The 25842-nt window shown below is 34.8% G+C and overlaps 1 protein-coding gene across 6 annotated transcripts in view; it reads right to left on the reverse strand.

The window, feature by feature from the left end:
• Window positions 1–2059: 2059 nt before the first annotated feature.
• LOC106872746 (fatty-acid amide hydrolase 2) overlaps window positions 2060–25842 on the reverse strand; it is a 52243-nt gene continuing 28460 nt past the window's right edge. Inside the window, exons 2-10 of one of the 6 annotated variants that reach the window (XM_089342048.1) lie at window positions 22966–23260; window positions 21094–21192; window positions 16085–16269; window positions 15370–15589; window positions 12729–12938; window positions 11087–11206; window positions 8654–8808; window positions 6583–6681; window positions 2807–3560 (exon numbers count right to left, since the gene is read on the reverse strand). In XM_089342048.1, coding sequence (XP_089198174.1) covers window positions 2955–3560; window positions 6583–6681; window positions 8654–8808; window positions 11087–11206; window positions 12729–12938; window positions 15370–15589; window positions 16085–16267 — 1593 coding nt within the window. In that variant the 5' untranslated portion in view covers window positions 16268–16269; window positions 21094–21192; window positions 22966–23260 and the 3' untranslated portion in view covers window positions 2807–2954. Of the gene's footprint in view, window positions 3561–6582; window positions 6682–8653; window positions 8809–11086; window positions 11207–12728; window positions 12939–15369; window positions 15590–16084; window positions 16270–21093; window positions 21193–22960; window positions 23261–25842 lie in introns of those variants that run through there. The other 5 variants (XM_089342050.1, XM_089342039.1, XM_089342057.1 and 2 more) reach the window with 5 other exon arrangements.

Raw genomic sequence — 25842 nt, forward strand, 5'->3', positions numbered from 1 at the left:
AATAGCAGAAATCTTGGGTAAATTACGCTTACGAAGTGGAAAAATTTGTCAACCACCAGCTTTGTAAGGGTAATTTATGCAAAATTCCTGCTGTTCTAATTGTATCACTATATTCAAAAGCAAATTAACTTTTTATTTGTATCTATATACACATTTCAGTGCTTATAAAAAGCGAATGTTAGTATATTTATATTTAAACACATGGATATATATATATATATATATATATATATATATATATATATATATATATATATATATACACACACACACCAACATTAATTGTGAAAGCTTTAGGGTGTGATCCACTGAGAGAAAATAATTATATTTGGGGACATTCATATTAATTTCCTTCTTTTAAATTATTACAAAGACACAAAGCAGCAACTAAGCTAATAGATTTGATGTATTCCTCTACTTCTCTCTCTTCAGCCTGTTTACATCTAATTATTGTGTCCCTCATTGACTGAACTGCATAACAAACATAGCAACATCAGTTTAATATTGTAATCAGAGTAATAAAACAATAATAGTAATAATAATGAATACTGATTAATTTTATTACATAATAATACATAATTTAGTTAATTATAATTAATGTTTAATTATAATTGATAATATTTAATTCCTCTTGATCAAGCACAAGGCTGTAAATTTTGCAGAGGAAACAGTTGATTAAGTTGATTTCAGTAATTGACTGGTATGAATTTTATCAACTCAGGGAGGATGAACTGCAAAGCTGACCTGGGTAAGATTCAAATTTTGTAGATAAAAAGTCTAATAATTACGTCTAGTTCTGGCACCTAACCAAAATTTTTGTAAGAGGGGACAAGTTTATTAAACTGATCTCAGAACTTTACTGGTAGTTATTTTGTTTCAAACTCAGAGTGATGAAAGGCCAAGGTCAACCATGGAAGGATTTCTTCTCAGAATGTAAAGGAACATAAATAAATAGCTTTATGCATTTAGAACTACAATCTACCATTTCTACCATTCCATCTGACACAATACAGATTGCAATAGTGTTACTATCACATGGCAGTTGTAAGAATTTCTAAAATGTTTTATGCTTGACACAGCAGACCATAAGTAAGAAGACTGGCAACTAGTTCCCTATAATGTTTAATTCAAATCCATTTCAGAATCATAAAATTATGGCTTCAAAATGAATGAGAAATCAAACAGAAATTAAAGAGAGAAGAAAGTTTTGAGTATAATGTCAAAAAGATAAGTATTGTAACTGATCTATTTGTCATCATAACTTTCGTCACATGGCCTCATGGATATAACAAAGAAGAAATGAGAAATAGGTCTCCATCTTTTTCTATTTCCCTTTGGCATAGAGAGACCTGTGAAGAGGAACATAAGCCAACATAAACTGTCAACATGTCATTCATGTTAGCCTTCTGTTTGGTGCAGAAACTGTTGTAATCTTCCTCTAATGGCAACCATGTCAAACAAGCAAACATTCCCTCACAGAGAGAAACCAAACAGTCAAATTTCATGGTCAAGCTTGACTATAGAAGCATTTCCAATAATTCCTGTTAAAACTCTGCAGTAAGTACATGACGAAATATTTTAGCTGCTTAGCTTTCCAGGAATCCTATATTTAACTTCAGCACAAAGTCACAAATTTATTAAGAATCAACCCCAGTACATTTATTACTAGTATTAATTTTATAAGTACAGAATGGACAAAAGACATAGTTGACCAGGGAATGGGGACAAGGTGTTTAGAAATCAGAATGTTGTGAGTTATAGCTAAATAGTTTCAGGCATTTTACTTTGCACTACCATATTTTTCATTTGAATTTATCCTTATCTCCACAATAATATATATATATATATATATATATATATATATATATATATATATATATATATATATATATATATATATATATATATATATATGTATATATATATATACAAACAGAGAGAGAGAGAGTAAATTTTTTAAAATATAATAATCCTGATGAGAATTATTATATTTAAAAAAATGATTATTAATTGCAAAATAAGATTCATTGCTAAGTAAAAGATACTAGTATAAAATAGAGTTGGATTAAATCATACAAATTCTTTTTCAAAGAAACTAAGTGAAAAAAATTAATTTGATTAAAATACGAAGGTGATCAGCTGGATGATAATGAATAAAAGAGAAAAAATAATTCTCTCTCATAAATTATTCACCAGCCCATCATCTATTATGATCTCATTATTAAACTACAATTTTAATAATTTACTATCTCAGATGTGAAATAAGGCTAACATAACCCTGCTATCACACAGACAGAAGATAGACAACAAAGAGATTTATGATATCAATATAAACTAGGGCGATATTTGATATAACATTTATACTTGAAGACATGTGGAGGAGAAAGGCTGCAGTATCATTACAACACATACATATGAAGAGAGAGAAAGGGAGAAAAAAAGAGAGAGAGAGAGAGAGAGTGAGAGAGTGAGACAGACAGACAGGCAGACAGAGAAACATAAAAAGTATGTGTAATGCACATATTTATACATGCAAGCAAACATACTTGTTGAAAACCCTACCGAACAAATTCATATACATATATGTATATATTTATCGTTGCACACACATATGTCATAGTCTTCAGATGACATTGCTGCAGTCACAGACAATGCTAATGTATATATAACCGATTGCTGTCAAGGCATTATAAGCATGACCAATGTGTTTATGTTACGTACATATCCCTCATATCTTTACAACTTATAACAGCATACACACACACACACACACATCTTCATGGTGAAATTCTACCTTGAATATAATTCTTTAGTTTCTTTGTCTTAAAAGAATAAATTTTGATTTAGTAATATTGAGAGTGATTTTAAGAAAATAATTTTCTAGAAAATTTTCTCTTCTCTTTTTAACAGAAAATATAGTAACTAAAAAAAAATAAATAAATAAATAACTAAATTTATGCACATGGATTTACCCAACCACCAAATGCAGCTTGAATTTCCTGAGCAACAGCAATTGTGACATGATCAGCTAGGTCTGATCCAACAACTTGTACACCAAGAGGTAAGCCTTCTGAACTCAACCCTACAGGACACTGTGTAACTGGAAATCCCAAATAGTTGAAAATAGCCGTATACGAAAAATCAAATGGCGTTGTTAATGGTTGGTTGTGATAAGGCGCTACACGTGGATGAGGAGGAAATAAAAATACACAGTTCTCTTCAAGAAGATTAACCATTTTCTTCTTTAAAGTGTCCCCAAAAGACAGAAACATTTCATCAGTAGCAGTAGTATCCAATTTGTCTAGTAAGTACTCAGACAAAGCTAGGGCAATTGCAGGTATTGTATGGTCAGATTGATATACCACCCATTTAAGGAATTCAATAACAGGATTTATGGAATATTGACCATCGGTCATAAAGTAACAGAATGTACTTAGAGGATCATGATCTTCAGATTTAGCAGAAAGTTTAGCACACCAGATCTCAAAGCTGTATTTCATCTGTGACATACGAACTGGTTCAGCATCAATTCCATACTTCTTTTTGAAGTGATTTGCAACCTTTAAATAAAATATTAACCATAAATAAAGAGTATAAAATATTTTAATTTAATAAGACCTGAAAAGTTCAACTATACAACATTATATGACATGTATTGAAATGTTAATAAAGAATGTGTAATAAAGTAGGTTTTATAGAATAGTTTACAATAATTATTTACATTCCCATGCAAACTCATATTTGGAGCTTAGCAAAGTCCTCTGGCACATTGATTTCTGTTAAACCATCCAACCCATGCCAGCAAGGAAAAAGGGACGTTAAAAAATGATGATGATGATGTTGTTCTTGGTTGTGTGATTAAAAAGATTGCTTTGAAACTATGCGGGCGGTTTCAAGTTCACTTCTAACACCATGACACCATGGGCAAGTGCCTTCCACTATATTTTTGAACTAACCAATGCTGTGTGAGTGAAATTTGATAGACAGAAACTATACAGACGCCAGTCATAAATACACATTACACACATTGTGTGTAGTGTGTGAGTAGTGCCTGTATAGTGTGTGTGTGGTGGGGTAGTTACCTCTGTATGTCTTCATATTGACACAGTTTGAGAAACAATACGTTTGTTTACATCTTTTGTAAACAGTAGCTCCTGTAGCTCAGCAATTTCATTGGCTAAATGTGAAGACCAGTAGAATATAAATACCTTATATAAAAAAAACAAGTAAGGGTTGATCTCAGGAAGGATACTGAGCCAAAGAATACTGCCTCAATAAATGTCATCCAAAAATGTGAACATAGAAATGATGAGAACAATGATGACAGTAGATATTACATATCTATATGACTAGCAGGAATAAAACATACATACAACATTCCAAAAATTGAATGGAGCATGTGTAATGACTGTATAAGAACCTTATTCTAAAATCATCATCATCATCATCGTTTAACGTCCGCTTTCCATGCTAGCATGGGTTGGACGATTTGGTAAAAAAATATGATTAATATAGAGATTAGACCTTACTAAATTCAAAGAGTTAGCCTTCAGCACGGCCATATTTCAAATAATGAAAAATGCTAAGGGAATTAAGTTAACAGAGCACCAAGTGTCACAGTCAATAAAAAATTGAAGAGTATTTGATTATCAGATTTACTGAAAAAATTAATGATTAGTGAAGCCAATGATTCCCAACCTTTTCTTAACTCTGAACCCTGAGGAAATGTTTGAGCAATTCATAGAGCTCTACAAAAATTAATATCACATTTGAAGATCATCATCATCATCATCATCATCATTTAACGTCCGCTTTCCATGCTAGCATGGGTTGGACGATTTGACTGGGGACTGGCGAACCAGATGGCTACACTAGACTGCAATTTGATCTGGCAGAGTTTCTACAGCTGGATGCCCTTCCTAATGCCAACCATTCCGAGAGTGTAGTGGGTGCTTTATGTCAATTTTCTAATAAAGTATTTTATCTTTTTTAAAGCAAGCCACATAGTACTGTGGGTGAACAAACTGAAATCACGAAAGTAGGTGCATAAAATACAAATTTAAATTGAGCTGTTAACCATGAAATCAATTGCATGTGTTAATACAAAATTCAATGATTTCTTTGTTCCTGTTTCTCATTCATGCTTTTATCAACATCTGGAACTTATTGCTGATTGTAATCCACAGATCGGTCTGTAGATTCAGATGATTTCGAGATTTTGTCTTTATTTGACAAAAGGAAACTAAATGCAGTTCTTGGTTATAATCACTTAAAAGTTCAATCAACATATGTAGAATAATAAAGTTCTTGGTATGTCTAATAGAATAAAGTTATGTTTAAGAGCTAGAAATAGTTTTATTCTGGAAAGCAATTTTAATAAAGTATAGACTTTCCCTCACTGTTACACCTCCTCAGTGACACCACTGTTACACCTCCTCATATTTTCAAGACGTGCAGGCACACAAAGTTATTTTTAGAATGGGTGAGATTTTTTTTCCATTTCAGATTATCTTTCACAGGTGATAATAAACTCATTTGTATGAATTTGGCAAACTATATGCAGATGACACTACTCTTTACTCCTTAATTTTCTGCATACAGTTGTCATTCACATGCAACCTAAACACTGCTCAAGTCTGTGCTAACTCCATGAAAAGAGACCTCAATAGGGTTATGCCTTTTTCAACACAAGAACATAATCAGTGCACATTTCAATGAAATAATCAAATAGCTCAACCCCTCTAGTCTTGGATAACACACAACTAAAACCCTTAAAGTTGCCATAAATGCTGGGTCTTTTGATTTTAGATGATCCGTCTAAACAATCATACATGCATAATATCGTGAAATCTGCATCTCAAAGCCTTACTCTTCAGGGCTAGAAAATACTTCAGCTCTGATCAACTGTTGACCCCTTACAAAGCTAAAGGCTCCTATATTTGTGATGCTATTGCTGCTATTCACTCAAACATCCTAGACCACATCTAAAAGAAGCCATATTAGTGATTACTAAAGACTCATTACAATTTCTGGATCATAGACATGCTGTTTCTTCTCTGCCTATTCTACTATAGCTTCAACAGTTTATTTTCCTATGAAATAGCTGGTTGCACACTACATCTTTCCAGGCCCATTGATCTCTCCTCCTCATATCAACCTTGTAAGTGTCATTCCCTTTATTTGCACTAACCACATTGCTTAATTCTGGCTCCTCAAAACATCAAGCCTCTGGATACCTCTTCTCATCCCACTTTTTCTGTAGATGTTGACCTACATAATGCTCCTGTTCGTCTCCCAGATTAACGCATGAAAATAGAAATAACTATCATAAAGGCAGGGTATATACAAGTAGAACACATACAGCCTCAATCACGTTTACCTCAATGAACTTTGGCTGTGAGATAATCTACAGAACATTTTCAAGTGAACACTGTTGATATACCATAATCCACATCACTGTCTGTGATGCATTGTTTAATGATGTAAGAGGCAATGAAAGTATAAATAGTTAACTGAATTGAATTCAGTTAACTATTTATAAGTAATGTATAAAGGAAAAAATTAAATGTAATCCTGTCTTACTTTGTGAATTGCCTTTTTCATTTCAGGTTGGACAGAGCTTGAAAATAGACCTCCTTCATCATGATCCATATAATAGATTTTCAATTTTTTCAAGTCAACCTAAAAAAAGAAATATATCAAATGCATAAACAAAACAGAATCTGTAAACTTGAAAGAATATGATTTTTTACTGCAAAGAATTGGCAAAAGCAGTAGTGTTTGACAAGATATCTTGTAGTTGTAACCCTTTTCATTCTGACAACCTGCTAAGGTTGTCTCTGCTTTACAAACAGCTACAGGTCAATAAAATAGAATCCCAGTCAAGTACTGTGGTCAATATAGTCAAATGACCACCATCACCAAAAAATTGAGGCTTGTGCCAATACAGTTGAAATTAATGTTAAGATATTAGGGTAGTGGATCAGAAAATTCAGTTTTCAATATCATGAGCGAGATCGTTGCCAGTGCACTTGGACTGGCTCTTGTGCGGGTGGCACATAAAATACACCATTTTGAGCGTGGCCGTTGCCAGTACCGCCTGACTGGCCTTCGTTCTGGTGGCACGTAAAAAGCACCCACTACACTCTCTGAGTGGTTGGCATTAGGAAGGGCATCCAGCTGTAGAAACTCTGCCAAATCAGATTGGAGCCTGGTGTAGCCATCTGGCTTCACCAGTCCTCAGTCAAATCGTCCAACCCATGCTAGCAATGGAAAGCGGACGTTAAACAACGATGATGATGATGATGATGAAATGGGATCTTTTTCACTGACCAATATTAAATGCTAAAATATAAAAAAGAAATCATTCGGTGCATTGAACAAGAAATAAGGAGTCTGTTTATTGCACATGATTCTTAACATTGAAAGTAAATCACCCAAGAGCAGCAAGCTTATGTTTCACACAAGCATGATTAACCTTTTACCATTTAAACCAGCCACATCTGGCCCGAATAGTTTACATGTTTTATGCTCAAATTGATCAGATCCAGCCTTTCCCATTCTAAAGATAAACAACCACATCATCAAAATGTCAAAGCTAAGAGATTAATTCAAAACAATGTGGATAAAGAAGCATTACATGTGACAAAGTAAACTGAACACTAAAGGTTTAGTGAAACAATTGTGGCAATAGTTTTTCTGTGATATTTCTAAATTTTAAACTTTAAAACAGTCTTTTTTAGCTTTCCATACAAAGCTCTCCAGTAATTTTTTTTAATTCAATCTACTGTAAAGTAAAAAAAAACAAAACAAACAAACAAACTGACAGCCTCTGATGTAGAGGTTCCTATAGGAAACTGTGCATTAACCCCATGAGTAAAGCTCCTGGTGAACCAAAATTGTGCCCCAGGTTCAACTTGCAGTCTTAACTATTTTACTAACTCCACTAATGTTCACGGGAAATGCATGAACATCATAACTTCATTTTTCAAAAATCTGAGGTTAGAAGGGTTGAGAAATTATTGTAAGATATTTCTATTTATAAAAAGTTCAGCAAGTTACTCTATCACACTAGGGTAAAAATCCCCTTCAATCATAAACGACCATGGGATTGTCCTTAGAAAATTACCTCCGAGGCACAAGCAAGGTCGTTTATAGAAGACCAGCAATCGCACATGTGTACCAGCCTCCACCTCCATGCCACTGATGTTATCCAAGGAAAAGGCAAAGGTCAATAAAGCTTGGCACCAGTGACATCACAACTCATTTCTACAGCTGAATGAACTGGAGCAATGTAAAATAAAGTGTCTTGCTCAAGAACACAGCACACAGCCCAGTTCAGGAATCGAACTCACTACCTCATGATTGTGAGCCCAATGCCCTAACCACTGAGCCATGCACCCTCATTCTATCACACTAATGCATGATAAAATAAATAATACATTAAAAAAAAAATTATCATTGTTTTGAAAAAAAATATTTTCATTCAAAATAATTTTAGAATGATTTTAAAAATATGCTATCAGCAAGAAAACTTACTATTTCTAATTAGAGTAATTCTTGTTTTCTAATTGTTATAACAAATTCATATACAAACATAATTAAAAATAATGGATGCATGATTTATAAAAAAGGTCAATGAAAAATAAATTACAGGTTCATCAAGTTTGAGTTTCTTGGCATTTTCTCCAGCCATGATGCGTAACATCGGTTTGAGATCCTCTGCATATCGACACATGGGTCCTACACACAAAAGTTCTTTCTGCTGGCCACTTGCATTAGGAAATTGGCCGTCATTTGAGACGATTCCTAGAAACAGAATTTTGTAGCATAAATATAGAATGCATTAGGAAAAAATAAAAAGGGAAAAGAATTAGCCATCCTCATCATTGTTTTAATGTACACTTTTCAATGCTCGCATAGGTCAGACCAGCTACTGGATCAAAATGGAGTATATTGAACCCATTACTTGATAGTTAACTGTGTATGTCTGCTTAAAAACAAGCCAGGAAAGGCTTTTAACCAGTTACAACAAAACCCCATATTCACAAACACATTACAAAAGAGTTGTATTCCTGAAAACTTTGCTGTGGTATGGCATTTCATGACAGAAAACCAATTTTCTCACTGAATTCTGTTACAAATTATGATGCATTCCTACAGAATATTTTCAGAAAGGAAAAAAACAACAACAATACAGTCACTTTTTTAACAGAAACCAGAGTTTTCATAATGTGAGGGATCCCAGGTATATATTAAGTTACTTTCTAATGACCTGTCAAGTTATTCTTTTATCCTTCTTTTTTTTTACTTGTATTAGTTTTTGGACTGCAGCCATATTGGGGTGTCACTTCAAACGGTTTAGTTGAATAAACCTTTTCTACTTTAGGCACAAAGCCTGAAATTTTGGGGGAGGGGGCCAGTTGATTAGATCGACCCTACTACACAACTGGTACTTAATTTATCAACCCCGAAAGGATGAAAAGCAAAGTTGACCTCGGCAGAATTTGAACTCAGAATGTAAAAACAAACGAAATACTGCTAAGCATTTTGCCCGGCATGCTAACGTTTCGGCCAGCTTGCCACCTTAGATTTAGTTGAATAAATAAAACCCAATACTTATTTACAAGCCTGCTACTTATTCTATCAGTCTCTTTTGCAAAACTGCTAAATTATGGAAATCTAAACAAGCCAACACCTATTGTCAAGTGGAGTTGGGGGACAAACAAATATAAAGACACATGCATAGATATATACATACATATACACACACATACACATATATATGTATATATCATCATCATTGTCATCATTTAACGTCTGCCTTCCATGCTGGCATGGGTGGGACGGTTTGACAAGGGCCAGCCAAGCAGAAGTCTGCACCAGACTTCTGTAACTGTTTTGGCAGGATTTTTACAGCTGGATGCCCTTCCTAACACCAACCACTCAGCAGAATGGACTATATATGGCAAGTCTAGAGGCTGAACCAGGTTCCATAGTCTGTTTTGGCCTGGTTTCTACAGCTGGATGTCCTTCCTAATGCCGACCACTTTACAGATTGTACTGGGTACTTTTTATGTGGTACCATCATCAATGCTTTTTATGTCATGACACTAGTACCAGTGTTTTTTATGTTGCACAGCACCCACACCAATGCTTTTCATGTGGCACCTTATTTAATTTCATAAGATGCACCTTTTTTTTTCCAAAAAATGTCTCAAAAAGTCACCCTGGGCCTTATATGCTAAGCTACTTAAATGCAATAAAACCTATTTTAATTATATGTGCAGTTGGAATTGGGATACATCTAATATGCGAATGCATCAAATAAGGTAAATTGATTTTTCCACTTGTGATTATGTACTGAATTATAAGTATAAATAGAGCTAGCAAAGATGTAAAGGACGCAATAAACGATTAAAAAAAAAATGAGATGTATAATCTACTTGAATAACATGGACCACATGATGTATGATGAGAATCTATTTACCAAAAGAAAATATTGAACCCATGTAAATGTCTCACACCTATAATATTTTGTGGGCACCCAAAAATTTTGGAACTTTCCACATATGATATGCAGAAGTTGTCATCTGTAAATATTTCCAAGAAATAAGCTCCAACAAAGAAATAAATCAAAGAAAGTTGCAAACAAAAATAAAACCTGGGGAAAATTTGTGAAAGGAGGGATCTCTAACAGACTGATAGAGAACCAGGACTTGGGGTGTATCATGTACCGACAATGAGGTTTATCGCTGGCAAGTATCAAAAAAGACACGAAAGAGTTGTGAAGTGAGGTCTCTGGGTTCAAATATGAAATATTGCAAGTTCAAAAAGTGTTGGTAGCATGAAAAATCACATTAAAACAATAATGATGATGATAGTTGTGGTGGTGGAGGATAAAGACAATTCAAAACTTGTGGTAAGCAAGACATGAAAATGCTAACAATAAGACCAAAGACAAAAAAAGATTAAAGATTATGTAAAAAGAAGAATTCTCAATGTTTCAATTAACATTTCAATAGCTACACACACACACACATGAACACACAGAGGAACAACTGACGACAAAACAGAGTCTATTTACCTGAAGATGGTTTATGACCGAAAATTCCATTAAAAAACGATGGTATACGAATACTGCCGCCAATATCCGAGCCAACTCCAATAATTGAAGCTCCAGAGCCAATCAGACAACCCTCACCACCTAAACAACAGGGAATAAAAAACATAAAAGTCAATTTTGAAATATAACATATAATGTAGCACAGTGACTGTGATGTTTAAGTACAGGATACTAGCCCATGTCCATCTAATCCAGTGGTTTTTCAACCATTTTCTATCAATAGACCCCTTTCTTTGCTATTTTATTCTGATGGACCACCATAGCCATTCAGTTTTCAAAAGCTTATTTCATAGATACTTCTTTCAAAACTCCTACTTTGTTATTCACTCATTTGCTTATGTAAGTTGAAGTATGTAAAACGTTAGAGAAAGAAACTTAGCTGTTTCTTGCAATGCATACATTTAAGTCAAAACTTTTCATAGATCCTTAAAGTACAACTGTGGATCCCCAATTTACTACTTTTTCTATTTATTGACAGCAATCCACACCTGGTATGAGTTAGACCAGGGGTTTTCAAACTTTTTGACTTGCGGACCCCTTATATTTCAGGCTTTACCTTAGGGACCCCCTTATAAACGCTTATGAAATTTATACATAAATATTTGCTTAAAATCACATGTATTTTTACATTTATTTACTTAACAGTATTTAACAAATAGGTTTATTGTCAATTAAAAGATTTCGATTAAAAAACATATATAAAATCAAATTGCCCATAAAAAGTATTTGCTGTCTACGGACCCCCTGTCATGTCCTTGCGGACCCCCTGTGGTCCGCGGACCACAGTTTGAAAACCCCTGAGTTAGACAGCTTGACCCCAGTTGAAAACCACTGATCTAATCAAAAGCATTTTTGAGTCACTTTCTTCTGCCCTTGCTCAAGGTGTGTAACACTGCTTTTCTAAGCTTGTTTGTTTCATAAAATTTAGATTTTACTCTTACTTTTGTCAAATGAGAATACAACTGTGGAGAATAAAAACAAAAAAACAAAAAACCCTACATGTAAAAATATGCAATACTTTTCCCAAGTTCCAAATGAGAATTTGTCTGTGTTAACTACATCTCAAAGATGGAGCCTTGTATCTTTGTTGGAAACTGGCTCCCTCCTCAGTGGAAGATTTATAATAATTAAAAAATAAAACGAACGAATGACCGAACGAACATACATACACACATACATGCATATATACATACATAAATACATGTATATATGCAGTATACATACATACACACACACAATCATACATACATGCACACATACATGCATGCATGCACGCACGCACACACACACACATACATACATACATGTATATATGCAGTAGAGCTGATCCCCACCTACATGGTTGTAAAACAATCTTCATAACCAAGCTTAAATTTTTCACCCATGCAACAGGGTACAGTAATGAAGCTGATTTGATATCATGCTTGTATCTTAATATCAATACAACGAATGATACTGATACTGCACTTTTGTAGATTCACTATTCCATGCTCTTAATATCTAAATAACAAAAATGTATATTTATTAAAAAAAAAAAAAAAATTATTTATTTCAAGTTATACTTAATGATTTTGCAATGATTTTGAAAGAAAATAAAATTTACCTGAGCTGCCTCCAGCAATGCACCTATTATCGTAAGGATTACAGGATCTTCCATATATATTGTTAGCTGATTCATACCACATGCAGAGCTCACTTATGTTGGTCACTACGTATGGAATGACACCAGACTTGCGTAAATTAGCAATCACTTCTGCGTCTTTTGTAGCAATAGTATTTTTACGTACTACTAAACCAGAAGTGTTTGGCATACCTACAAAAGAATAATTAAATATTGTGTACTCATTTCTTAAATAATAGGAAAATATACATCATGCTTTCTAGTTTTATTTTGGTTGCTCCTTCCAAATGTTTGCTCCAGTGCCTTCCTCCCTTCATTCGCAATAAAATCAATTCAATAAACTTGTATTTTCATCTATCTACATGATGTGTAACATAAGCTAACATAAGGTCTTAAACAACTAGGAAATCATTTCTTATTTATTCATATGTCTACATATTTTACTAATGACTGACATTTGTTACTTTATTGAGGAAGAGCAATACTCAAGGTGCTTTGCAGGGCCTCACACATGAGGGAACGAGAAACTACAATTCATGGTTTACTAAAATAGAAAGCCATGTAGCAATATAGAGAATTATCTTCATGCTAAATACCTTGTTGCCAACCTTTACATATCTTTCATGTAAGGAATATTTTTATTCAACAGGCTTTCAGAAGTGCAGAGCAACCAGTCACAATGTCAATGAGAGCTCTGCTTCACTCAAACAGTGACAAGCACGGAATATATAAACACTGAAACACATTTTGACATGTACACACATACATGTGTGTGCACAAACACACACACAGACACGTGCGCGTGCGCGTATGCAACAGGCTGTCTGCAGTTTTTATAAGGCATTGGCTTTCAAGGAGTGATAGTAAAAGATTGTTGCCTAAGTTCCATAATGTATCATATGGTTGTAAAGCAAATTTTTCATCTACACAGTTATGCCTACACAACCCACTGCCCATGGAATAAAATGTATAACTTAAAGGTTTGGTCGGTGTTTAGTTACATATTTAGGAGTTGGTTATAGATTTACTTGTTGAATTTATTTACCGATACTGTTGGTCATAGGGTAAATGTGTTTGAAAGTTGTGGTTTCTTTGGTATGTTTGTTCCCAAACAATACTTATTTTAGTGCTGTTGATACCGCTGGATTAAATGGTACTGCCCAGGTGTCGCAACTATAATGATATCCATGGGGCAGCTGATGATGGAGGTATGTTGGATTGTTGGTATGGCTATTTTTGTATATGTATTATAACACATCCTTTTGATAAATCCCGCCGAGGTCGACTTTGCCTGTCATCCTTTCGGGGTTGATAAATTAAGTACCAGTTGCATCTGGGGTCGATCTAATTGACTGTCCCCCTCTCCAAAAATTTCGGGCCTTGTGCCTAAAGTAGAAAATATATTTATATATATATATGCGTATATATATATATATATATATATATATATATATATATATATATATATATATATATCGAGCGAGGTCGTTGCCAGTGCCCCTGGACTGGCTCTTGTGCGGGTGGCACACTAAATACACCATTTTAAGCCTGGCCGTTGCCAGTACTGCCTGATTGGACTTCGTAGGATTTTCGAGCGAGATTGTTGCCAGTGCCCCTGGACTGGCTCTTGTGCGGGTGGCACATAAAATACACCATTTTGAGCGTGGCCGTTGCCAGTACCACCTGACTGGCCTTCGTGCGGGTGACATGTAAAAGCACCCACTACACTCTCTGAGTGGTTGGCGTTAGGAAGGGCATCCAGCTGTAGAAACTCTGCCAAATCAGATTGGAGCCTGGTGTTGCCATCTGGTTTCACCAGTCCTCAGTCAAATCGTCCAACCCATGCTAGCATGGAAAGCGGACGTTAAACGATGATGATGATATATATATATATATATATATATATATATATATATATATATATATATATGTGTGTGTGTGTGTGTGTGTGTGTGTGTGTGTGTGTGTGTAAAGAAAATATATATATTGCTGTGAAGCTGGCAGAACCAGACAACCAGATATAGACATATTTGAACAGTTGGATGGATATCATTCAGTTTCAATGATGTGTATAATAGTTGTTCAACCAAGTGAATTTCCTGTTCACAGAATTAGCAAGCAAGTGGCTGACCATTCAACAGACATATGTACCATTAACATAATTCCCATGTAAATAGATAGGTGTGTGACAAAGGTGTTGTGCATCAAATTACATGAACGATCTATTCAACAAGCTTCTACAGTTTTACTCACAGGGTATGAGTCGATCTGAAGTTACAGGAAATGGCATCTGTCCAAAATGTCATGTAGTGAGTTTGAACCTGAGATCTCATGGTTGCAAAGCAAACCTCTTAACCATTTGACTATATTATATCTCTTTCTCTCTCTCTCTCTCTATACATACACACACACACACACACACACACACACAGCACAGCCCTCTGGTTTGCTAGCTCTTGTTGACCCATCCAACCCATGCCAGCATGGAAAATGAACGTTAAATGATGACAACATACATATATACATACATACATACGCAATACACACACACACACACACACATCTTACAGTACCATTTTAAGGAATTTAACTGACATTGTAGCTTTTTGAATAAGAATTTTACCTGTCAAAGCAAAAGCTTCCTTAACAGAAAGAGGTACTCCAAGAAAGGGTGCATTTTCTTCTGAATATTCATCTGGAATGTCATCTTGTTCTAATATTTGGTTTACTTCCAGTGCTTGTTGACGGGCCACTTCATAGCAATTAGAGCAAATTGAATTTATAGTAGCATTCACTAATTTTGATCTTTCAATAAAAGCTTCTAAAACTTCAGTGCAGTTTACCTGAAATAAAATGGAAAATATGTATAATGTAATTAATTAAAAGAAAATGGCTTGGTGTTAAGAAGATTATCATCATCATTGTCATCACCATCTGGATGAGCTAGTTTACTTTAATCTCTAATCAATAGTAGTGAGTCTTTAAGCAGTATATTCATGGATAGCCGATGGTTCCAACAAGAACTGAAATACATGTACAGTTGTTCCCTATCTTTTCCTATCTACAGGCTTTTATAAACAAATTGCTTACAATTATTGTAACATAGTAGTGGCTAAAAAGAGCTAAAAATATGTTCTGTAGTACATTATAGCAGTACATATGTATGCAGATACATATGTACAAATATGTGTTTATTAAGCTTAAAATATAAATGAATATAATTTTATCTTTATCAACCTGTACTAGCAGAAAAATAATCAGACATAAGACAAATATTTTAAGTAATACCAAACAAACAAAGAATCATTATAAGAGCAAATCAAAGAAAAATCACTTACTTCTTTATTACGAATCATCTTACTTAATTCGGTGGCACTTTTGAGGAGCAATGGATTAGTAACTGGTGGCACAGAAACAGGAGGCGCAGAATTCAGCACATTAAAAATTATGTTAAAAATAGGAAGCAATGTCCACCGATACAGCTTGACAAGCACAAATAGTAGTAACCTAGAGAATTCCATGGCTGAAAAGACAGAACAAGCATCAAGATATCAGAAGAAATAATAACTGAAGAAATTTTCTTTGAAAACCGTATTTCTTCAGATTTTTAATATCTCAAAGTTAAGAAATTGGTTACTGTTATTGTTTAGCTCTAAGTCAACTCTGTTCTACCAAAACCTAAGATCAAAGCATTCCAAGAGACCTACAATCAAAGGGTTCCGGGTGTAAATATCATATCCTTTTTATTTTTAATGACATAGTATACTTAAGACTTTTTCTTTTTTTTTCTAACAACCATTGCAAACAGATCAAAGGAATCCATAGAGGCTCCTTCATTGATTTCTAGAAGAAACAATGATTGCTTGCTCAAACTCTCAACTCCTGGTGGGAACATAAGGACACTATCCTGACATGACGTGCACCAGTCTTCTCCATCTGTGATGGCCGCAGATCTCTGCTAATGATTTGCCTGGCCATTTTTTATTATGTGATTCATGCATCTTTTCCTCTGTTTACCATTCCTTCTTGAATGATCTTTGCAAGGTCACTGGATTGTGTTACAAGGCTATATCATCTCAGCTTTCTTCGCTTCACCATTGTGTGAAGGTCTTCATGAAATTGACTTTTTAGCAATATGATCTAGTTACAAGACGCTTGAGGTGTTAGCATCTCATTTCTCTGTATTTCTGCAATGTCAGTTTGTGTCTTGCATGCATACAGGAAAATGGACAGTACAAATGCATGCAAGATCATGTACTTCATGGTAATGTTTCTATCTCTCCATATTTGCTTCATTTTGGTTACTGCAGCCAGTCTCTGGCAGCATCAATCAGCTTTCTATACATCTCTGTTACTATCAACTTCTATTTGGCCAATAAGAACTCTTGTTCCTATCTTAACTGATTTTCCTTTCACTTCACACACACCAACTTTACTACCTCCTCCCGATTATTCCATGTCCTTAAACTGTACAACAAAGATTCTGACTTCCAATTTTAACTCTGAGACGTGACAATCTTCAACTGTGGGAAACCTCAATTTGTTGTGGATGCTACATTTCACCCAGTCAAGGCTATCATCTATGCTACAACATTCCTACAGGCACCCACACATCTATAAAGAAGATTCTTCCCCCATTAACCTTCAAGCCAATTAAAACCCTCACTAATTTCCAATCTCTGCTTTCCTATCCAGTAACTTCCCTATGTTTTCCATACCACTTCTGTCTTCCAAAAAAAAAAAAGCAGAAATTATTAATGACAGATAATGAAACATGAAAGGCCTCGAAATAAAATGGCATCACAATGAAAACTATTTAAACTCAGTTCAACAAATATTCTCTCATGCTGGCATAGCTAGGATGTATCTGCAAATGAAGGTGAGAACAGATGTTTTTTATTGCTAGAACTTTTGAGTGACAAGTCCTACATTATAAACTCGGACATAAACAAAACTAAAACAATTTTTATAGCAAGACTGAAATCTAAGACAATCCAAGTCAGTTGGTCTCTGAATATTCAATTTACAACCACAACACTTTTGCAGTTATCTTTTTTCTTTTTCTTCTTTTTTTACAAGATGCTTATATGTCAAAAGCCAACAAGATTTCATACTCTTCACTAAGAATACAAAGAGCAAGAAAATATTTCTTGAAAATTACTAATCATCTAAAAAGCTCAGATAAGATTCACAATAAAATATTGTCACATTTGGAATGGCAATGCTGCTACATATACAGACAACCTTGACTGCATTCAGAAAAAAGGGCAATTACCTAAACAACTGGCATGAAATCACTCACCAAGACACTTTAGCCTACAACAATTCTCTCTCTCTTTCTTTCTTTCTTTCTTTCTCTCTCTTTCTCTCTCTGTGCTTTTTCTACCACAGCCTCAGTGACCTCATCTCTCTTCTTTTCATTACACACACATATTCAGCCCACCATCCCAGCTCACCATCCACTGCTCTAACTGTTGTATCCAGTCCTTCCACCCCAATAATTTCAACTCTCCTTGCCTATGTTTTTCCCTGCAGCCATCAGTCTGCATCTATTCAAGAGGAACATTAACTATATTGACCTCACCAGTCTCAGACAGACTCTGATGGCCATGGGCATATCTATATTCCTCCAGCAACTCCCACCACTAAAAAGAAACCCAGGATGCAACTGCTATGTAAATCAACCATGACCCATCAGCTTCAGAAAGAGAATTTGTAATCAATAAATATGAATGTATTTACAATAATCTTCTCAGTCAGTAATAACTGTTTACAAATTATACCTATACTAAATGATTTAGTTTAACCTAGTTAATATGGACACTAAAACTGAATCATAAAATTTGTATGGTTGAAGATGATTTTACTAGTTTGATTGCAGGCTATGAGAAAAATTCTTTTTGAGTATCTGTTTCACACAATTGGTAACCTGATGGCTCTGAAAAAGCTTTTATCAAGACACTTCCTGAACCAGAAATGGTAACATTCATATCTCCAAATACAATGTTTCTATACTCAAAATTTTATAACATTTTACTAACATAACGATTTAAATATATACTTTAACCATGTAACACAAGCCTTCTGTAGTTTTTTCACTCGTTTATCTTTTATACATATATATGTGTGTGTGTGTGTGTGTGTGTGTGTGTGTGTGTGTACTATATATATATATATATATATATATATATATATATATATACACACACACACATTCACTCACATGTATGAAAGGCATTATTCATAAAGAATGGAAGAGAAATACTACAGGAAAATGCTAAACAGCAGAAATTTTGTTCCTGGTCTGAAATCTAGTACAATGAAGAGACAGAGACAGCTAAACAAAAGAAAAAAATAAATTGTATTAAGTAATCAAATAACCAAAGAAACTATCAATAGGATATTTAGCTGGATTAGTGATAAGCTATGAAAACAAATTATTATCAGTTAACTTTTAGTTAAATATGCTAACACTAACTTAACTATGAAAACAGAAATTTATTTGATATGAAAGCTTAACTATCTTTTCAGGATTAACAATTAATTATATATGGCTAATGAGAAGCTGACAGCAAAACTGGTTTGAATTTGACCTTATTTCATTCCCTGACTCATGATGTTGATAATCTGTAAATGGGGATTTTTGCTTTCATTAACATTCAATAAAGATTTGATCTAAACCAAGAAAACTAATGCTTTTGTTCAAGCCTTTTTTAACTGTGTAATTAAATTTCCATAAATTTGAGAAGATACAGAGATGTCTAAGATAATAGAATGGAAAGATTAAATCTCAAGTATTGTAATTAGCTTAATGTCCTATTATTCCAAGGTCAGGTTCCATAAGTATTGGCTTTGCCCTTCATTTCACTGAAGTTAATCATTTTATGAGGCTATCAAAATTGTTTTTCTCTAATATTTTTTTTTTTTTTGCTGCAGTTTCAGCTCTGAGCTGCAGCCATGATGATGCACCACCGTTTTGCTACACTGTTATTACTGAGATATTACTCTTTACTCTTTTTTACTTGTTTCAGTCATTTGACTGTGGCCATGCTGGAGCACTGCCTTTAGTCAAGCAAATCGACCCCAAGACTTATTCTTTGTAAGCCTAGTACTTATTCTATCTGTCTCTTTTGCCGAACCGCTAAGTTACAGGGACCTAAACACACCAGCATCGGTTGTCAAGCGATGTTGGGGGGACAAACACAAACATACACACGCACATACATATATATATATATATATATATATATATATATATATATATATATATATATATACATATATACGATGGGCTTCTTTCAGTTTCCATCTACCAAATCCACTCACAAGGCTTTGGTCGGCCCGAGGCTATAGTAGAAGACACTTGCCCAAGGTGCCACGCAGTGGGACTGAACCCGGAACCATGTGGTTTGTAAGCAAGCTACTTACCACACAGCCATTCCTACACCTATAATATCACAATTATAACTAAAGAAAAATTTTATTTTCAATACATATTTTACATTTCACAACAAGTAAACACTTCTTTACCCTTCAGCATCTAAACCAGTTGTATCAAGCCCAAAATATTCTACCTGTTTTATGTTCAATCCAACCAGATCTGAAGTTGTTGGTTGTTTGTCAGAAACTTCTATTACAATTGCTTTACTAGAAATATAAAGTATATGAATCCACATTCAGCTTTGAATGTAAACATTGTTCATCAATGCTAATGTCATCCTGCACTACCTGTGCAATCATTGTTTGAAGCATCACACATAGAGCCACACACTTGAAATTCAATTCTTGCTTTTTAGTAAAGTGTTTAGGAAAGATTCTGCTCCTATCAATTAGCAAAAATGACACTTTAACACTTTCTTAATGTGATTAGCGAAGTTAGAGGCTAACTAGAACGACATGACACTAAATTATCTTAATGCTGTAATCACTGACATAATTAAGTCATACAGTTATACCTGTATTTTAATCTCCTTAATTATTTTCATTTATTTATTTCACTTCTCGGTATACTTTCTTCAACAGAGTCCTCTTTAGACAAGTTCTCCATATCTCATTCATACTTTTACAATAACCTCTTCTGGTGAATTTATACATGCATTTTCTTTCAATAGTTGGATTAACTCCTGCTGAACTCACTAATACTTAATATATATGGGGGAGTGTTACAATAATGTTGGAAGTATAATGTGCATTATCAGTATTGAGTAACAGATTGTTAATTAATTGCATTATTTGTAAGAAGTGTATCCAAAGTATTTCAGGGTGACTTTCTACTAAATCAAGCAGAGAGGGAAAGAGTAAAAGGAAAAAAAAAATAATAATAGATGTACACTCTATCTCTACTTGCCTTTTCTGTTTTTCACCCTGTACCTCTCAGCCTGATTTAGTATGATCTTGGGATCTTGGAATAATTTGAATTATACTACCTGTATAATGAATTGACTATCTACAATATATTGATAAAGCATAAAAATGTAAAAACAGTCTGTTTAAAGATATGAATACAGAAGAAATATGAAATATTAAATAAATATAATTTTATAAATGAAACATTTTCAGTAACTCAAAAAATAACATTCACTTGCTTCCGTCTTCTACATGAACAAAAAAAAAAAAAAGATATACTGAGTCAACAAACTGCCCTTAGGAGAGTATATTATTTTTTAGTGTATAGACTTTCTATTCATATCTGTTTATTCCTAATTTTTTTATTTTTTTCTGATCAGAACAAACTTGATTTGACTTACAGTCCTACCTAACTGGAGCCAAGTAAGCGTATAACATGCATTAATACAAATAATATTAAAACTAATTAGCTGAAAAGAAGAATTAATAATTTACCCAGTCACAGCAGTCACTTTCCTTGATGTAAATTATTGGCATGTAAAATCAGCTCTAACAGTTTGTATAACATTTATAGTTATATAAAACAATCTACCTCAAACTAATATCTAAATATGAAAACTATTTTAAATGGAGTGATTAAACAAAAGAAAATTTTAATATGATTTATAATTAAATATCAATGTAAAAGAAGAAACAATCTAAATTAAAACAGTAAAGATAATTTATCTGGTTGACATCAAAATTGCTGAGATAAATTACATACATACAGTCAAGAAGATAAAAGTTATATATGTTAAAAGCAAAATATGTTAAGAAATATTTAAACTAAGACATTGTTCTAAAACTGATACAAGGCATGTCATGAACAATAACATTTTAATATTATCTCATCATTTAGTAGCACTTGAGCTGCTATATCAACACTAGAGATGCTTACTTGAACAAAAGGTCAAAAACTATTTCTGTGTGAAGTGGTACAGCAAATTTCTCAAGGACATCAGATAAAATATTTAATTGATAATCCAGAAAATAGTCCAATGAAATTTCATTTTAATTTTGAATAATAATCTTTATTATCCAAAACTAAAAATAGCATTTAAAACAATCCTATTTTTGTTTTTCAACTGATTTAAAATGTTTGCAAAAAGTATGAGGATTTTTTTCTCATCTCCCTGTATTATCAAATTTCCTTCTGCTGCAACAAAAACTTCAGCATTTCTAAGTGCAAATTATATATTCAGATCATACTTTTCGTTCGGAATAAAAACAAAAATAAAAATAGCAGTTGGAAATGTGGAGTGGCAGATTGTGGCGTTGTGTGGTGATAATGACTCACTGACCTTGCATTGACCCTCTACTGCTTGGGCTTTAACAAAGAATCTTTATTATAAAAAAAGGATAAGGAAGAACCCGGCTAAACTTCTCTAATAATAACACAGGGTCTGGATGTGTGTATTTTTTACTGCTTAGAAATTTTTAATACATTTATTATGTAAATAAAAGAAGTGCAGTAAATAAGAAATATAGATACAGTATAATGAATAATAAGTCTATAAGCTACTAAATGCAGCATAACAAGCAGTCTGGGCTAAAAGGAGAAAAAAAATATTTAAAAGTTTAAAAAAATGCATATTTAAAATGAAAAATAATGTAAATCATATGCTACTAGTGCTAAATAACAAAGAAATTTGTATTATAATTTTCATAGGGGCTTCCCATCATTCTAGATGCTGTTCAATCTAAATATCTAGTAAGCAGTGCACACAATGGTTGCAGATGTTTAGGCAAACTAAACAAGTCAGTGCAATAAGTATGTTGACATAGCTAACAGTGTATGCAGTCTAGATGAAAGTGTAAAGTTATATTACCTTACCCATATATCAGGTGGAGAAGTTGGGGGTAAGTAGATACAGTGGATGGAGGCTGTTGTGTTTAACCCCAGATTAGCCCTGATCCAGAAGGCTTATTATCAAATGCATTCCGGCCAAAACCATCACATCTTATTCAGACACTGTATTTTATTCTGGAATATACTCTTCTATGTGTGCCGCTTTATTTAAACAAATTGAGTGAGATTTGAAGGACTTTTGATTGCTATTTCTGGCAAGTTGAGCAACTGCTGACACCTCACATTGGCTCATATAGAAGTCTTATGATTGATTCTTCATCTACACAGAGAACATATGATACAGTTTAACCAAAACATGAGATATATCTAAGGAAATTAGTTCATTCACGTGCAAATTTTGTAGGATGTGTCCAATGTTATACACTCTACTTGAATTTCAAAAACAGGAGTAAGCAGTTACCAAAATAAATGCATCTATCTATCTATCTATCTGTGTGTGTGTGTGTACGTGTGTGCGTGCGTGCGTGCACACACACACACACATTCAACAGGTTTATGCACATTTTCTGCTTACTGAATTTCATTCACAAAACTTTGGTAGCAATTAGATAAAACCCAGAACCATTTGATTGCAAAGCAAACTATAGGATGGCTGTTCTATGAGTGCTGCACATAAATAGAGCTATCTGATATATATATATATATATATATATATATATTTATATATATATATATATATATATCATCATCATCATCATCATCATCATCGTTTAACGTCCGTTTTCCATGCTAGCATGGGTTGGACGATTTGATTGAGGACTGGTGAAACCGGATGGCAACACCAGGCTCCAATCTAATTTGGCAGAGTTTCTACAGCTGGATGCCCTTCCTAACGCCAACCACTCAGAGAGTGTAGTGGGTGCTTTTACGTGTCACCCGCACGAAAACGGCCACGCTCAAAATGGTGTCTTTTATGTGCCACCCGCACGAAAACGGCCACGCTCGAAAACGGCCACGCTCGAAAACGGCCACGCTCGAAAACGGCCACGCTCGAAATGGTGTCTTTTATGTGCCACCCGCACAAGAGCCAGTCCAGGGGCACTGGCAACGATCTCACTTGGCTTGCCGGGTCTTCTCATGCACAGCACATTTCCAAAGGTCTCGGTCAGTAGTCATCGCCTCGGTGAGGCCCAATGTTCGAAGGTCTTGCCTCACCACCTCAGCCCAGGTCTTCCTGGGCCTACCTCTTCCACGGGTTCCCTCAACTGTTAGGGTGTGGCACTTTTTCACGCAGCTATCCTCATTCATTCTCACCACATGTCCAAACCAGCGCAATCGTCTCTCTTGCACACCACAACTGATGCTTCTTATGTTCAGCTTTTCTCTCAAGATACTTACACTCTGACGGGTATGCACATTGACATTACACATCCAGCAGAGCATACTGGCTTCATTCCTTGCGAGCTTACGCATGTCCTCAGCAGTCACAGCCCATGTTTCACTGCCATGTAGCATGGCTGTTCGTACACATGCGTTATACAGTCTGCCTTTTACTCTGAGTGAGAGTCCCTTTGTCGCCAGCAGAGGTAAGAGCTCTCTAAACTTTGCCCAGGCTATTCTTATTCTAGCAACTACACTTTCAGCGCACCCACCCCCACTACTAACTTGGTCACCCAGATAGCAGAAGCTATCGACTACCTCTAGTTTTTCTCCCTGGAATGAGATAGAAGTTGTTTCCTGTTTGTTTACAGTGTTTATTGCACCTGAACATCTGCCACATACAAAAACTAACTTCGTAGTTAATCTGCCTTTGATATTGCTGCACCTCTTATGTGTCCATAGCTTGCACCGGGTACATCTTATAGAGTTACTACCTACTCCTTTTCTGCATACTGAGCAGGGCCATCTACCTGAAGGGGTTTGTGTTTTATCTACCTTCCTACTTATTAGGATTTTGGTTTTTGCTAGGTTGACTCTAAGGCCCTTCGATTCTAGTCCTTGCTTCCACACCTGAAACTTCTCCTCTAGTTCTGATAGTGACTCCGCAATTAGTGCAAGATCATCAGCATAGAGGAGCTCCCAGGGGAAACCTGTCTTGAATTCCTCTGTGATCGCCTGGAGGACTATGATAAATAGGAGGGGGCTGAGGACGGAACCTTGGTGGACCCCTACCTCTACCCAGAATTCATTACTGTACTCATTTCCAACCTTCACCTTATTGGCAGCATCTCTGTACATGGCTCGCACAGCTCTCACTAACCATTTTTCTATCCCAAGTTTCCTCATTGACCACCAGATAAGGGATCGGGAGACCCTGTCAAAGGCTTTCTCCATGTCAACGAAGGCCAGGTACAGATGTTTATCCTTGGCTAGGTATTTCTCCTGCAGCTGTCTCACTAGAAATATGGCATCAGTGGTGCTTTTACCTGGCACAAACCCAAACTGCATCTCATCTAAATTGATTCGCTCCCTAATTAGTTGGGCTATGACCCTCTCCGTAACTTTCATAACCTGATCTAACAGCTTGATGCCTCTGTAATTATTTGTATCTAAAGCGTCACCTTTACCTTTGTAGCAGTTGACTATGGTGCTGCTACACCAGTCATTGGGTATGACTCCTTCGTGTATCACCTGGTTCGTAATACGGGTGACTAGGCTGTAGCCAACACTGCCAGATATTTTGAGCATCTCTGCAGTGATTCCTGATGGGCCGGGGGCTTTCCCTGTCTTCATACTCTTAATTGCTTTATCTACCCTGGTACTGTCAACTCGGGTAGCTATATATATATATATCAGTTTTGCTTTACATTCATTTTTAGTTGCTAGCATAAGTTGGACATTTTTGTGTGTATATGGATTTTATGGCATTTTAGAAGCCATGAAATACATATTTATATTTTT

Source organism: Octopus bimaculoides, chromosome 2 (assembly GCF_046866305.1).
Source record: "Octopus bimaculoides isolate indiv1 chromosome 2, ASM4686630v1, whole genome shotgun sequence".
Taxonomy (NCBI): domain Eukaryota; kingdom Metazoa; phylum Mollusca; class Cephalopoda; order Octopoda; family Octopodidae; genus Octopus; species Octopus bimaculoides.